At 47.8% G+C, this 15372-nt stretch overlaps 1 protein-coding gene across 10 annotated transcripts in view; it reads right to left on the bottom strand.

The window, feature by feature from the left end:
- Window positions 1-1256: 1256 nt before the first annotated feature.
- Window positions 1257-15372, bottom strand: part of LOC144144358 (pleckstrin homology domain-containing family G member 5-like) — a 609370-nt gene continuing 595254 nt past the window's right edge. For 6 of the 10 annotated variants that reach the window (XM_077675771.1, XM_077675778.1, XM_077675776.1 and 3 more), the window contains 4 exons: window positions 14555-14800; window positions 10704-11021; window positions 8232-9124; window positions 1257-5836 (listed from right to left, as the gene is read on the bottom strand). In XM_077675771.1, the coding sequence (XP_077531897.1) occupies window positions 5827-5836; window positions 8232-9124; window positions 10704-11021; window positions 14555-14800 (1467 nt within the window). In that variant the 3' untranslated portion in view covers window positions 1257-5826. Of the gene's footprint in view, window positions 5837-8227; window positions 9125-10703; window positions 11022-14554; window positions 14801-15372 lie in introns of those variants that run through there. The other 4 variants (XM_077675773.1, XM_077675781.1, XM_077675772.1 and 1 more) reach the window with 3 other exon arrangements.

The raw sequence follows: 15372 nt of genomic DNA, 5'->3' as shown, positions 1-15372 counted from the left end.
CCCCTTGGGGTCTACTGTCGTAAACTGGTACCCATTGGAATGACTACTCGTTGCACTTCAAGCTCGCAGCTATCCCTAAAAAAAAGATGCCAAAAACGCCGTAAGCACCGTCAGTGGTCGTAGCCAAGTCGTGGCTGGGAACAAACCTGCGTGCGCATAGTAGAGAGATGCATTCCCAAGAAGCAGGTCTCCGAAACCGATACTTGTGTCGTGATGCCCAACTCTATATTCTACACGGACATGTGGCAGCGGCTGAAACTAATGTTGTGGACTCAAATTATAGGTTACAGTTACAAGTTAAAATTGCTTCAAGGTCAACCCATCCATCATAGAAACCTGCATAACCACTCAGGTGGCAACCTTTGCCAGAGCAAGGCAGTGGTTGCTCAACTATGCGAGGACAAAAAAAAATCCCGGGCCATCTCCACTAACGTGAAACCTGAGGTGGGGCGAAGCATGCAGCGTGTAAGTGCATTCTTGGCAACTTGGCGTTTTTGCCAATGGAGATGAAACCGTGGGGAGGTAGAGGTATACAGCTTTGCTGTGAAAGTCTCTTGTCTTTAAAGCACGAAGCTCTCTATCGCGAGAAGTAAACAAGTGTCCCGGTGCGAGTTTCCCCGCTGTTTTAGTACCGCGACTACATGAAACGACGATTACAATGACTATTACGATGACAGGAGACTCCAACGGAGTCTCCTGTCATCGTAATAGTCATCCTGTCAAAGGCAGTCTCCTGCCTTTGTTCCTAAAACAGGGACTTGCCAAGCAGTTGCTAGATGCAGAACAACATCTTGAGGCTCAATCATTAGGGGACGCCCCAAAGGCGAAGGGCATGCACTGTACACTCAGCAGTACTATTATATAATGCATATTTAGGAGGGGGTGACTGCACTCTCTGTATTTGCCACAGCAAACAGGCAATCCAGGACACTAGGCCACACCAACAAAAACTAGGCAGCAGGCTTTAGGTAAAACAGCTTTATTCGTACACTTTTTTTTTTGTACTAACAGTTCAACCAAGATTACGTGCGCTGGTGCGAGATCAGCGCTCAGTGCGAATCTCGAGAAAATAAAGGAAAGGAAAACACAACGCACAGGATTTTTCTTCCCAACGCACACTTGCAACTAATAGATTTAATTTTTATGTATATATATATATATATATAATTCTGTTCAGCACGCCAACTTCTTTCTCAGCTAGAATAGCGTGGTTGACCTGTTTCGAGACAACCCTATATGTATGTGTGTGTGTGTGCATATATATATATATATACGTTGTACATATGTACCTCTTGCCTTACACTTACCACCTAAACATTATTAATAATATGCTGCAATAAATTATGATAAAAAAATTATGATTCGCTCGAAAATAAGACATTTACCTATACTAGTTGCGCTGTACACTTGGGTGGCCACTGTAGGCCAGAAAGTCGTGCCGGAAAAGGAAAAGAAAAACTCGCCCTCTGTTCTAGATTAAACGGGGGGGAAACCACAGGCACATCCTCACTGAATAACACAAACACTGCAATATTTATAACATTATGTACAGGCAGTGGGTTGCACTGCCTTGCTATTCACACAGCACAATATAAGGACACAGCAGTCTGAATCCGTGAGCATAAAAAAAAGAAGATAAGCAGAAGAGATTGGCCAACTGTGCAGGATGTAAACCTCTCAGTTGCAAGAAATGGCTGCTATGTGGTTGGTAGGCGTCAAGGAAGCATAGCCAGGCATTTCGTTCATTCAGGACATAAAATTGGGAAACAAGCAATGCTATATTGCCTTTCCCATTCCACCAAACTAGCTTTCGATTTCAACTCTTACTTAAACTTCATGATTAGGTACACTATGTCGCTCGCTCAAATAACTCCGCATCCACCTTACTGCGCCGCCCTCAAACTCCTGTAGAAATTCTGTGTAATGTCAGTAACATGCAGTTCCGCTACCTCATTAGGAACATCTTACCTGCCGCTTTCATCATACCCCTTCGACTTCCCTGTCTGCTTATAGTTTAATAATGGGCCAGTAGCTCTGAACAAAGCTACTTACGAGGTGATGCCTGTTGGTTACACACTTGTAAAGGGACGCTGAGAGGGTTGAATTTCACAAGATGCAGTCCATGCTTCCATCACAGCCAAGCTCCAAATTAGATTCTTGTTGATTTACCTCGTACTGAACTCCTGCTTCAAAGTTGAACCGAAATTTGGTTTCCTATGGCTGTGCAAGCAATGCCACAGTTAACAGGTAGAGGGAAGTGTGAATCGCGTGCAAGCACACAAGCCATGGTGGTGCTGCACATAGAGCAAAAGCTTTTTGCCGTGGCCTCATCTGGTGCCAATCGTGAGGAAGATAGTCGCGCTTCATACTGTCTCACTGCATCACAAAGTTTCCTACCAAGTAGCTGTACACGTCACACCGGTCATGTGACTGAGGATGACCGGACGCAATACTGCCTTGCACTGTAAATGCAGCCAAGTAGCAGGTTAACTCAAATGTACTTGCACGCGATCTTGGTGTGCGTGGGTACAAAAGCAGTCAGGTGCACAAAAGATAAGGTATCTATGGTCAGTGCCCATCAAACCCTACGGGGGCCTGCACCTAAAGCAACACACTCAACCTTTCCAAACGGTGCAGCGCACACAGAGTGACAAATGTACAAACTCCAGAATGGCAGCCTCGCACAAAGTTCTAACAAGGAGGCATCAAATGTGCTGCCCGCGTGGTAGAACAGCTACAAATGCCTAATGTACACAGCGACGCAACAGTCCCTAGTTATCGAACACTGAACCCTCCTCTCCCCCTCACTCCGTCCAGCATTCACAGATGCACCAACAAGGGAAGATGCGTTGGCTACAGCCCGAGAAACAGGGCGTGTGTGGCTCCAAAACAAGATGCGACAACATTCCAGAGATAGTTTTTCTGCCTGTTTAGGCTTCGGTTACACATCTAAAAACAATTCACAGTTTTCCACAGCATACGGTTCTCTTCTTGGACTAGCACTCAACTCACTATCCTATATTTGTGCTACTGGCACATTTGAAGTTCCACGCAAGGGGCCTTCCTCAAAAAGGATTCACACTAAGATCCCACAAACAGATGCACAAAGGCCCGACTGTTTCAAAGAAGAAGTGAAGGGGCCAAGCTGCCCTGTTTCTAGGCCAGAGCCAACACATCGTCTCCTTGGACGCAAACAACCCTCGATACGGTGGACATGGTTGGGAAACAAAGTGCCTCTTGTAACGACAACAGCTACATGGGTGCCAGTGCTGGTCTACTAGTAGTTGTGCTGCTGTGCCTGAACAACATCTACCCAGACGGGGACACTGTGCTTCAACGTCTTGAGCTACTTGCCGAGACAACCTGCTCGGCCACAAAATTACGGCGCAAGGCCTTACACTCACACGATGAAACAAGCAGAAGAAAAAGAATAAAAGGAACTCCTTGAGCCAGCCAGAGACCAAAATGTTTATAAATTAAGCACAAACAAGAACCAAACATGCAAGCATTGTTTGAATCAGCCGGCACGAAATACAGGTTTCAGCTCCTAAAAAGTTCACACAAGATCAGTGGCAGTCTAAAACATAAAAATGTTGCTCAGTTTTCTTTGCTACATTTTTACCAATTTTTAGCACTCGATTTCTCGTTTTAGCTGATGAAGCTAGAATTTGAAATTGAGTCAAATTGGAATGAGATCTGGAATTTGTTTAATGCGAGCAGTAGGTCCAAATGACCCGGCTGCAACAAAGTAGCCTTCTAAGTAAGCCCATTTGCAACATGTATATTTCAGCAACACCTGAAATGCATAGTTCAGGATTTTTGAACTTTGACCTGTCTTAAGCCAATTGAAGGGAATCTGGATACCGTCACCAGATAATGCACCCACCCCTGACTGAACTTAGAGATGTCTTTTATTAAAATGGCCATAGCAACAGCCGACAAACAGGTGGCTCAAAGGTCACTAGCTCACTGAGAGGCACAGTTGAGCCAACAGTAGCCAAAGGTCGTCAAGAGGACCACAGTGTCGAAAACGCTTCTCTGCAAAGGTACGTGCATGATGTGTAGGTGCTGGCGTCAGAGTGAGAGCCGGCTAAAGGGGCAAAGATCTCTAATTTGTACACAGTCAAGTGCTTTAAGAACCTTTGTTCATCATAACAAGTTCCAAAGAACCACTACAGGGGACAGGCCACTAGGCTACAGGACTATGAAACACTAGATGCTTTACAGTGTAAAAGTGACAGTGGCACCCTATACAATACAAAGCAAGTTGAACAGTGGAATCAAGCCTGATACTGTTGCGCTTACACAGCAACGAGTTCATGGGAACCACACAGAACCTGTTTATTGTCGGTGCAGCTACAAATTGTTTGATAACCTGTATCACAGCTTGTCAAAAGAGAGCAGCGATAACGTGCTTTTTGACTCTAGTGGTAGCACAATAGGGCCCTGCAAACAAACTCCCGATTTTTTTCTTTTCTTGCACAGTTTTTGCAGCTTTAAGGCCCAGGCGAAACAACTGTAGCCAAGTGCGATTGGACCGAGAGATGGGAGAAGCGTAGTCTTGAGAATGGCGTCACAGCGGTAGTGGGCAACAGGGGTCGAGAAAGGGAAAAAAGGGGAGAGAGAGAAAAAGAAAAAAGAAACAGCACTTGGAAGTGTTTGGCACGTAACACATAATACCTGCAAGACCATTTGCAAATGTCCGTGTTCGCAAAGCAATAATATAATAAAGTTAAAAACAAAATTCAGGTCATTGCGACCCCAGAAAATAACTTGTGTATACAGTTGTTGTCACTCTCGACATAAAGGTGGTGGTACGTTGCATGTTGAATGGCTGACTGCATAGAACATTAAGGTGATCGTTTAGGGAGATAAAAAGCACCTGCCTCATGCACTGTATGAACCAGATTCGTTGAAATGGTAGGGGAAGGGGGACAACACTGTAGGAGTGTGCGTGTAACACACTTGTTACCACTGCACAGGCTAACACAGCACTCTTAAAACCAGTGCCAAGCCAGTACAATGCCTGCACACAGCTTGGGTGAGAAATGATGGCAAGCTGCAATTGGCATAGGGCCCTGTGGCACAGAACCCTGCTGCAACTAAAGCAGCTTCCACTGCAAAGCGTTGAAAAATCCCATGAGAGGGAGGCACACCTACCTAGTGCCGTTCAAAATACTCACTGAAGTGCTACAAGCACACTAATATAAAATTGCAAAAGCAAAAAAGTTTTTGAATTTTGTCAAACCCACCTGGGCTAAACCACTATGAGGTTAAAAAGGAAAACGCTTCGTTTTCTCCCCCTTTCGCTCAAATGGGGGCCTCAGCGAGGCCCTCGTGCATTGAGAAAGTGTGAGCCAAACACTCATTTTTGGGGACAACCCAACTGCCCCGTCAAGAAGCCGAGAGAACAGGCCTTGTGCATAGTGTGGTAGATAATGACAAACCAGGTACTACAACGATGGTCAGTAGTCTAGTTAAGACAGACCACACGCACGCACTGCACAGCCGAGGTCAGCAGTGAGCGGGATGAAACTGCTCGGAACGCATCGGGTTCCCCTCGTTGAGGAGAGAGCAGAAGGGCCGCAACGACGCGAGCGAGTCCTGAAAACCCTTGTCCGGAAAGAATGTTGCGATGTGGTCATTACTCGGTCGCCGTCCACTGCGGAGATATGTTGCCAGACACCAGCCCTGTCCCACGGTGGAAGCAAATGCCCCTCTCGTGCTGGCACAGGGTCCAGGGAAACCACGTGGGAGGAAGCTGTACAGGGGCTGTGCTGGCCGGGACGAGGGAAGCGGCATGTCCGAGGCTGGCTAGTGGCGTTGTCATACCTCACTGGGAACACGAGGGGACAGGCAAGGGGAACACATTTAGAAACAGACGCTGAACTCGACAGTGGGAGCACAGCAAGAAAGTGAAGCAAGTTAGCACGCAGCTGCAAAAGACCTGTGACCCTATCAGAACAATGCAGTGCTGTCTGCAAAACGTTGCTCATTTGCCTACTGTACGCTCCTCGCACCAGCTTGCAGGCAACAAATGCAACAAAGAAGGGCCGAAACAAATTACAAGACATCAATGACGCTCTCGAACTCTGTAGCACAGCACCTGATGTTTCTTGGTCATAAATGACATTGTGCAACTTGGGTAAGTTGATATATTATGTTGCAGAGATGAAGCGACGCTGCCCAGAGTCACTGGTGGCGCCCTATTTTCAGAGGACCTCTAGCATGGTCCTAGGTACCCGCCACGGTGGTTCAGTGGCTAAGGCGTTGTGCTGCTGAGCACGAGGTCGCGGGTTCGATTCCCGGCCGCCGCGGCCGCTTTTCTTATAGGCGAAAAGCAAAAAATCCCGTGTGCACGAGATTTCGGCGCACGTTAAAGATCCCCAGGTGGTCAAAATTAATCCGGAGCCCTCCACTACGGCGCACCTCATCGCCTGCGTTGCATCGGCGCGCTAAATCTTTCGTTACGGCGGAAAAACGGCCGATTTTGAGTGCTTCCACAAAACTATTTTTTTCTCTTGAGCTAGTGGACACATTTAGCATTGCTATGCATGTAATTGTAGCTTTTAGATTGCTTTTACAAACACATACCAGCAGTTTTGTGAAAGGTACAATTACTTACAGTTTATTAGTCAAATAATCAGAAAAAAATGCACAAAAAAGTATACACGCAACGTATATAGGCGATTGTAATGAGCCTAAAAATTATTTTAGGAATTCCAAGATATACAAATTGTTCCTACATTTCTTGGCTATGATTCAATATATATATATATATCAACGCTGTACACCAAGTTTTGTATTTTTGTGGGCCTGTCAACCTAGCGGAACTGACGGCTGTGTGACTCCTCGAGCCACTTGAGTAAGTCGGTCATGCATCCAAGCACCCTTTTTTGTGTTCTGACACAAAATCCTTTTCACTTTAGCGGTAAAAAACCAGAAAAAAAATCCAGCGCCCTTGAGAAGTGTCGCGCATCGCTCCGTAGCGGTAATCTGACACGAGTGCCAGGCTATCATGAAGGTGATAACGCGATATGACGCGGCGCGTTTGGCAAAATATCCCTACCATACGTTGTTCAGACCCTACACATCGATGTGAAAGCCGCAGTCCTCAGATAGGAAGACCGTTTTGTTTATAAATACAGCCCAAATACAGCGGACGCCGTTTTCACACAACTCGCCACTACCGCGGGTTCAAATTTCACTCTTGGCACGGTCTCTGCACGAGAAATATCAACAAAACATAATAAAATCGAAAAATGAGTTGTCAATAAATACGCCAGATGGCGTTAGTTGTCGCCCAAGCGCCGTTTTTAGCTTTCGCGGGACGTTTGAAATCATCGGACCTCCGTGTCCGATGGCCTATGGCGCTGTACGGAAAGAGTTAAACCCTACAATCAATCAGTTAGCATGGTCCAAGGTAAACTGGAAATCCTGCAATGTCGCGGCTGCTTTAGATGTTTTAATGAATGGTATGTGCTTTTATCTCGTCCAATTCTTCACCATGCTGATATTGAATTACACCCTATATCAAACTGATAGGTGGTTTTCATTCTTTTTTTTTTTGCGAGTACGATCTAACCAAGTAAGACTGCACAAGAACCTTGTTTCTGGTTTTGAGCTGCTTGTACTGTATGGCAGGACTCCCGATTTTACTCCACTTTCACATTCTGATGTGTTTTCTTGAAAGGCATGCCTGCCTAAGAATTTATAATTGAGCGCTGTTTGCGGCAGCTGTGCGACCTCATTTTGTGACAATGATGTGCACGATTTGCTGAATAAGCTAGAAAACTGGGTTAAGGCATGTGTGAGGTGTGCAAAGTTAAAATTCCGGCAGAAAAAAGAAAGTTCTGGAGGAAGAGTTACTCCGCTATATGAAGGCATCCCCAAATATTTTAGTTTTGAGGGGTAAAAAAAGTGTGTTCATTATGTGAGTAAATACATTAAAACTGACTCAACCTAAATCGATCCTGACCAGACCTGTAAATTTGTGCGGTGTTAAGTGAACGTTCTAATGAAATGCAGTCAAAATGCATAGCCTTATGTGGCCACACGAAGTGGCCACACGAAGGAGGCAAAATCACACCCACCAAGCCTTAAAGAGGGCCTCCCCCATAAAACCCACCGGTTGAATTGCAGCCAAGCACGCGGGCGGCAAGACAAACAGCGCTGCCGAGCGAACCCCTCCCTCGAGCCCCCACTGCGCAGCAAAAGGATCTAGCACTTACGAGGCCTCGACGGAGCGACTGTTGAGGAGGAACTCCTTCATCTTCTGGAGGTCGGACCGCGACGGCTTGCCCAGTTTCCCACTGGATGCCGCTGCCATGCCCTCCGCCCCCACAATCTGCACCGACGAAATGCCGTCCTTCACCTCGCTCACATCAATCTTGATGCACTCTCCCGGTGCACCCAGCATCTTGCGCTGGTGCTGGGGCCCCTCCGCTGCCGCTGCCCCGGCCTCGCCATCGCCGCCGTTGGTCAGCCGCCTCTGGTCGTCCGCAGCGGCGGCAGCCGAGGGGGGCACGTCACCGCAGCAACAGTCGCAAGCGTCCCCGCTCCCCGCACTGCTGAACAGGAGAGAACCCGTGCTGCTCACGCCGCTGGAACTGTACACCGACTCGCTGCTGAGACACTTGGCGACGTGCTTGTTCTTGAGGAAGGTGTCCGGCGGGTGCTGGCCACACAACCGGCCCGTTGCGCCGCCTCCGCTGGCGGCTGGGTCGTGCTGCTGCTGGCCGCAGTTCCAGGAGAGCCGCTTGTGGATTGACGGGTCGCGCTGGTTCTTGAGGTGCTCGAAGGAGTCGGCTGTGTGGTGGCGCCGCTCGGGGCGGCAGGCCCGGCGGGAGACGCGCTTGCGGCCACTCTCGTCCTCCGAGTCAGGCGGGCTGCTGCCCAGGGCCTCCTCCTCCTCGGGAAGCCTGGGCCCCTCCAGGCTGTGCACGGGGCTGGGGCCCTCACTCGGGGGCGCGCTGTGCGTCACCAGGCCGGACACGTTCTTGGTCTTGAGCAGTGGGGGCTTGCTCGCGCCGGGGTTGTATCCCGGGAAGGGCTGGGGCAGGCCGGCGGCAAAGCGCGACGTCGGCGAGAGGCTCCGCGGGGGCAGCGACGCCATGACCGGGATCTGCGCGAGGAGGCCCCAAAAGTGTTACCCAAAAGTGCCCGTTTCATGTCCGTGCAGAGCATCGCTCAAGCTGGAACAAGACAGCATGCCGTGATCGCTTCGACGAACACCTTCTCCACTCAGCTTTGGACAAGTTCGACATACAGCTGCAGTAATTGATTTTAATGGGACCATGAAGACAAAATGCACGTTTGGTTCACTTTAAAGATTGCCCCATTAGAATAACACTCACACACCTTTTTTAATGCAAACTTCACTAAAATAAGCTATACAATTACGACGAAAGAGAATGGCCATGAGACCCACTAGCTCATTTCCTGCACTAGAGCCTATGACGTATTATGGGCAGCTGTGCAATTGGCTGAGGCCGGCAAATGCAAACGCAAGTTAGTCAGAGCTTATAAGCTTGCAAAACAAGCTATTTGTATTTAAATGTAATGCATATTCCTTTTATAGCAGTGAGAACAGTGGGGTAAAATATGGAAGTTATGAATGAACACATACATAGAAGCACTAGTGCATACTATGCTTTGAGGTTGTCTCACACAACACTGGCCAACTGGCATAAGTGGCATTGTCTTATGTGACACTGTCTTACATGACCCTGTTCTTGAGCAGACCCAATGTTTCATGAAATGGTTAGGTTAAATATGGTCCTATCAAAAACAAAGTAGGGGAGACAGAAATCCTGAGCAGTATTGTGGCACCATCCAAAGGACTGATGGTAAATGAAGCAATAAAAGACATTCGGCCGTCCACTGCAGACCTAGCCCCCATATTAACCATTTGTTTCAAATACCTGCCCTGGTTATGTCATTGCTAAACACTGAACACAGAAACACTGACATCAAGAAACAATGTTCTGACATCAAGAAACAACACAGTGTTTCTTGAATATTGAAGTTGTTTCATTTCTCAGTGAATAAAGACTCGTTTGCTGGGGTACAAGCTCGGGGGGCTCTATGAAACACCTAATGTTTCAAATAAAACAAACTTGTACTTTGTCTTCATGGCTCCTTTAAAAGTGTTTGCTACAAAAATAGTGTACTATTATTGCGCTATTATTACCCTTTGACAGAAAGATCAGAAAGACTGCATGCATTTATGTGCATGCACAGCAAGTGTGTGCGCTAAAAAAAATCTTATTCTGAGTGAGGGTAACTGTTTCGCTACCACACCTATTCAAAGTCGACCATGATAACTGGCAATTTTAATGGCCAATTTCACCGTGTTAAAGCTGTTTTCAAGATGAGTAAAGCCATTTGGTAGGAACAAGATTTGTTTTCATTTATGCGACAAAAATGCGAGTTTCACGCATGTGCTGAACCTTGAATAACCAGCCGTACCTTTGATCAGAAAAAGGCCACCACGGCTGGGAATCGAGTGCATGGCAACATCGGGATGCACGTGTTTCCCAGTTATAATCCTCAAGTGCACTCACCATGATGCCCGCAGTTTGGGAGGAGCTCTCCAGCCCATACCAGCTCCGTTGGGAAGTGAAACCAGCAATCCCCTGCCCGTTTGAACATGGGAGTGCTGACCCTGACCCAGTTAAAGCCTGCACGAACTAGCGGCCCACCTGAATGGTCGGGGAGGTGGGGTAGCTGCGGTACTCCTTGGGCTCGTCCGGCTCGGGCTGGTGGGTGAAGGGAATGCTGACTGTGAGCGTGTTGGGCGACGTCGCATTGGTGCCCGCACCCTTGAGGAGGAAAGCTCGCCGTTCGGGCCGCGGAGACGTCACCGTGACACACACGGGGCCGGAGGTCCGCGTTTCCATGCTGCGCGACCTCCCCTGCTCATCAAGGTCGTCGCAGGTCATGCTGGGGTTGCGAAGCTCGCCCAGTTCGAAGCTCGTGGCCCGCCCCTGGCTGTTGGCAGCGCTCGCCGAGCCGCCCTGCTGCGATAGAGCGAGGCAGGCGTGCTGCTTCAGGGTCCAGCTCTTTGCGCACCACACCTCGTCGCCCTCCCTGCCATCGACTCAACGAAGGTGCACCCCAGCCACAGGCCACCACCAGGTCACCCAGACATGCTCGTCCATTCAACACTTTGAGCAATGCCACACAAGCCCAGGTCCAAAACTTACACAAGCCGGTCATAACGCCCCGTCAGCCAGTTCAATTACCTAGAAAAAGATACTGTCTCTCAGTACCTCAGATCATGTCTGAGGTATAATGTTCAAATCTGCACTTCTCGTTTTATCATAGAATATTGTGTCTCTTTTAGCTTGGCGAGCCACATACAGCAACCCGTTTGTATACACACTCAAGAATAGGAATGTACACATTACGACAGCCACCATTGAGAAAAATTGTCTCCCCCATGGCAGTGGACATGTCCACAAATGAGGCATCAGAAAATCAGTGACACCCGCACCCACTGGTTGGTGTGCCTTCGTGAAGAAGAGAAATTTCCCTAAGTTGGCACTGCCGTGGCCTATAAAACCTTTGCGTCCCAAACATCCCCCACTCATTATCGTTAACCTGCTCCTTACTGTGCGAAAAGCACACGTTTGAGCAACATCCAATGCCTTACCAAAAGGAATTAAACTTGGACTCTTTCCTTTTTTTTTTTTTTTTTGTAGTGAATGCAGTGCAAGTCATCCACTTTTAAAGAAAACACGCAAAACGTCCACACAAGCATTACGAGGACATGTGTGAAAGTTGTGAAACTCGCATGGAATGCATGCTAGAAATTTAACTGAGCTGAGAGAGGCAAGCGAGGCTGCTAACCAAATGCCTACTGTGACTCACGTGCCTCAACGTTCATGCCGTTTGCCATGTTTATCCTGCTCATAGGATGGACATTTTATTTTCTGCAAGGCATGTGATGGGCATTTTGTGGAAGGAAAAATGAAATCAATTCTTTGTCACACTTACTGCACAACGAATTGTTACTTTTTTCTCTTTTTTTCCAGCCTTACAATCCCTGAATGCCTCACAATGATTAATACATAAAAATGATGCTAAAATAATTTCTTGCCTTTCAATTGCTCAAAACAAGTAAACCAATGGTTGTGGTCCACGGCTCACATAGGATGTCACTTTTTTCAGATGCTTCACTGTTGTCACGAGGTTGAACTACAGTCGACTCCCGTTAATTTGACCCCAGTTAACTCCATTGCATCACTTAATTCGATCCGGTTTAGATAGAAGCCCCATGATGACACAAAGTGTCACCTTTCAACTTTATTTGTAATTCTCACTCAAGTTAAGTTTACTCTCACATGACCCCGAGACTCGAGGCTCTTGCCTCAATTATAGGTTGCAATACAGAAGTGGTAGAAAAGTATTAATTAAATGTGATATGACAATCATGGCTCAGTGGTTCAGCCCTAATTCATCTCTTTAAAGGCCTACTGCACTCAAATTTCACCTCTCCCAAATTTATTTTGACCGTATAGAATGTAGCACCAAACCAAGTGGGAGATGACTGGAAGCCCCTTGAAATGCCTTGTTAATGAGCTGGAAATGTTTAAAATAGCTCCGCTGCGGACGACGCGGCAGATGATGCAGGTTTGCTCAGGCTGGTCCCACTCATTCACCGGCTGCAATGTCACTTTAGCCTGGCCACATTGGTCGTGCTCTTCTCAATTTCAGTTTCAAAGTCACCGATGTTTGATGGTCGTTTGCGCCATGCATGCATGTATTTGTGCTGCCATATATTTGTATCTTGCAGTCTTTTTAGGCAGACTAGAGAGAAGTAAGCTTTTCAAGAGGTGGAAATTTTGAGTGCAGTTGGCTTTTATGGCCAGCAGGCAACAGTGGCGGTGTCGCCCTGCAGTGACATGCCCACGCTTGAATATGAGAAAAGATTTTCTTCTTTTTTCTTTTACGAGGCAAGGAACGGTCACCACAATCAAACCAGCAACTGCACAAATGAAGGATCCGAAATGTCACAACCCTACAGGCACACAACCACGCTACAAGAAGCTGTGTGCATGCTGTGTGTGTGCAAAGAACAAGTGTGCATGCTAGCCAGTCAACAAATCTAGATGACTGGCTTGTCAACACCCCTCATGCCCTTTGTCGGGCCATCCCTGGCACAGAGAAGGCCAAAATGCAAAGCGCAAAGTTACTGCTAACTAATACCCATCAGTGGTACACTGTTCCTCATTGAGACCTATAATTTGACGACCTATACACCCAGCGGCATCACTTGTAACTTAAAAGGGGCCATGCAGACAAAACACAAGTTTGGTTCATTCAAAAGGTTGCCTCGTTAGAATCACACTGACACCACTTTTAACGCACACTTCGCTCAAATAAGCTATATAATGAAAAAAAAAAGGGAATGGCCATGCAACCCACTAGCTCATTTCCTGCAACAGAACCTATGATGTGCCCAGCTGTGTGATTGGCTGAGGCTGGCAAAAGCAAACGCAAATTGGGCAGGGCTTATAAGTTTGCCGAACGAGCCTTCTGTGCCTAAATATAATGCATATTCATTTTACAGCAGTAAGAATGGCAGGGTAAACAATGAACGTTACGCAGAAGAACGTTGCGCAGAATGTGTGCGCAGAAGACTGCTCACCTATTTCTTTGTACCTGACTACTCCGTCATATCGTTCTTTTCTTGCATGTATGATACTGCGTGCGTGAGAAACAAACACGCTGTTACGTTTCTTCTTTAGTTTTGCATTCCTGCACTGTTTTTGCTTGCAATCCCCTGGTCATTCTGCAGCTTGTGCCTAACTTGCATTACTTATGTTTTGACTGTATAGATTTTTCCTTTTTGTATGTTACAATGTACACCCACTCCTGCCGAGGGCCTTTTGTAAGGCTGGCAGTATTCCTGAAATAATTAAATAAATAAACAAAATACACGTAAACATAGAAGTGCCAATGCGCAATGCTCTTGGTACTGGGCGCACTATGCTTGTTTTAGCTGCACAGCAGTCTGCCGCTTCGGAGTTGTCCTACCCGACACTGGCCGATTGGCATAAGTGAAGTTGTCTTACGTGACCCTGTCTGTCGAACATACCCCATGTTTCCCAAAACGATTACTTTCTGCCGTAACAAAAACAAGTGAGGTGTAAATACGGTCAAAAACAAAGCAACGGCAGCCAACAGTTTGTGGCTGAGTATTGTAGCGCCATCTGGGAGGACTGACGGCAAGCAAGGCTGCAGAGCCGAATGACGCTATGGAACTTCATTTTAATGTGCGCCAATATGACTTCATTGCAGACGTCACGCAAATAGACGATTTGGTGGGAGAATCAAAATTTTAACCTAAATCGATTAGTTTCTCAGTGATTACGGCATCATTTGCTGCGGGACAAGCGCTGGGGGCACTATGAACACGACATCTTTCGAATAAAACAAGCCTGTAGTTTGTCTGCACGGCCCCCTTAGCCTCAAGCTATGAGTAGCAAGCCTAGAGTTGCCCCCTCGCTGTCAAGACCTTTGTGCCGGCCGGCACGAGCGCACTCACAAAGAGGGGCGTGGGGCAGGGCACGGGGGGGCCGGCCATGGAGGCCACAGAGGCCGGGTCGCTCATGTCGATGGAGCCGCTGTGCGAGTGGACAAGGCTGGAGTGGGAGGAGGAGCGCGGGGAGCGCCCGGCCACCAGCAGGGCACTGCGCGGGATGTCCAGGTCGTCCTCGTCCTCCAAGTCTTGCAGGTAGCCCAGCTGGGGCTTCTCACTCGTCGCCTGGCACTTGGCCTCCCGATACTGCTCCTGAGGGGGACCAAGGTGAGGGTCCCAGACAGGGTTTGCGTTCAGCAAGCCACAGCGGGCGGCCAGTGGGACCACGGACAAGTGAGGAACTGCTGTGCTCGCCCAATTTAGATTTGAACTGACTGGAGCCTGCAGACAGTTCACTCATCGCTCCTCTCCTGATGCATGCGAGTCTACTAAACTGAGCGCAAAAGGACACTACTGCGTCATCTTGGGCCCTTCCTGGCATTCGGTTCTGCCTGATAGCTACGGGTGGCCCACCTGTTCATCCACTGTGGCATGTTCAGGAACAACCCCACTGAGCACGACAGCCTTAAACACGGGGCGATTACATAGGAACCACAAAGAGCCGATGACCGTGACAATGGTTGAAAACAGCCTGCAGCTGCAGTGAAAATTGTCCTTTGCAGGTGCGGGACAAGTAGCACCAACACTGCTTTTTTGTGTCTAATCTAGTTAGTGTTGCCCCAAAAAATTCATTCACAAGGAAGTTGGTCTCCACAAGATAGAAAGGATGGCCCAGTAAACTATGTAACACACCGTGCCAGTCACTGTAAATGGCGCGCTCAGTT

The sequence above is a fragment of the Haemaphysalis longicornis genome, unplaced genomic scaffold, assembly GCF_048455015.1.
Source record: "Haemaphysalis longicornis isolate Haplotype H1 unplaced genomic scaffold, Haemaphysalis longicornis Haplotype H1 scaffold_7, whole genome shotgun sequence".
NCBI lineage: Eukaryota > Metazoa > Arthropoda > Arachnida > Ixodida > Ixodidae > Haemaphysalis > Haemaphysalis longicornis.
This window is presented reverse-complemented; position numbering and strand designations above follow the sequence as displayed.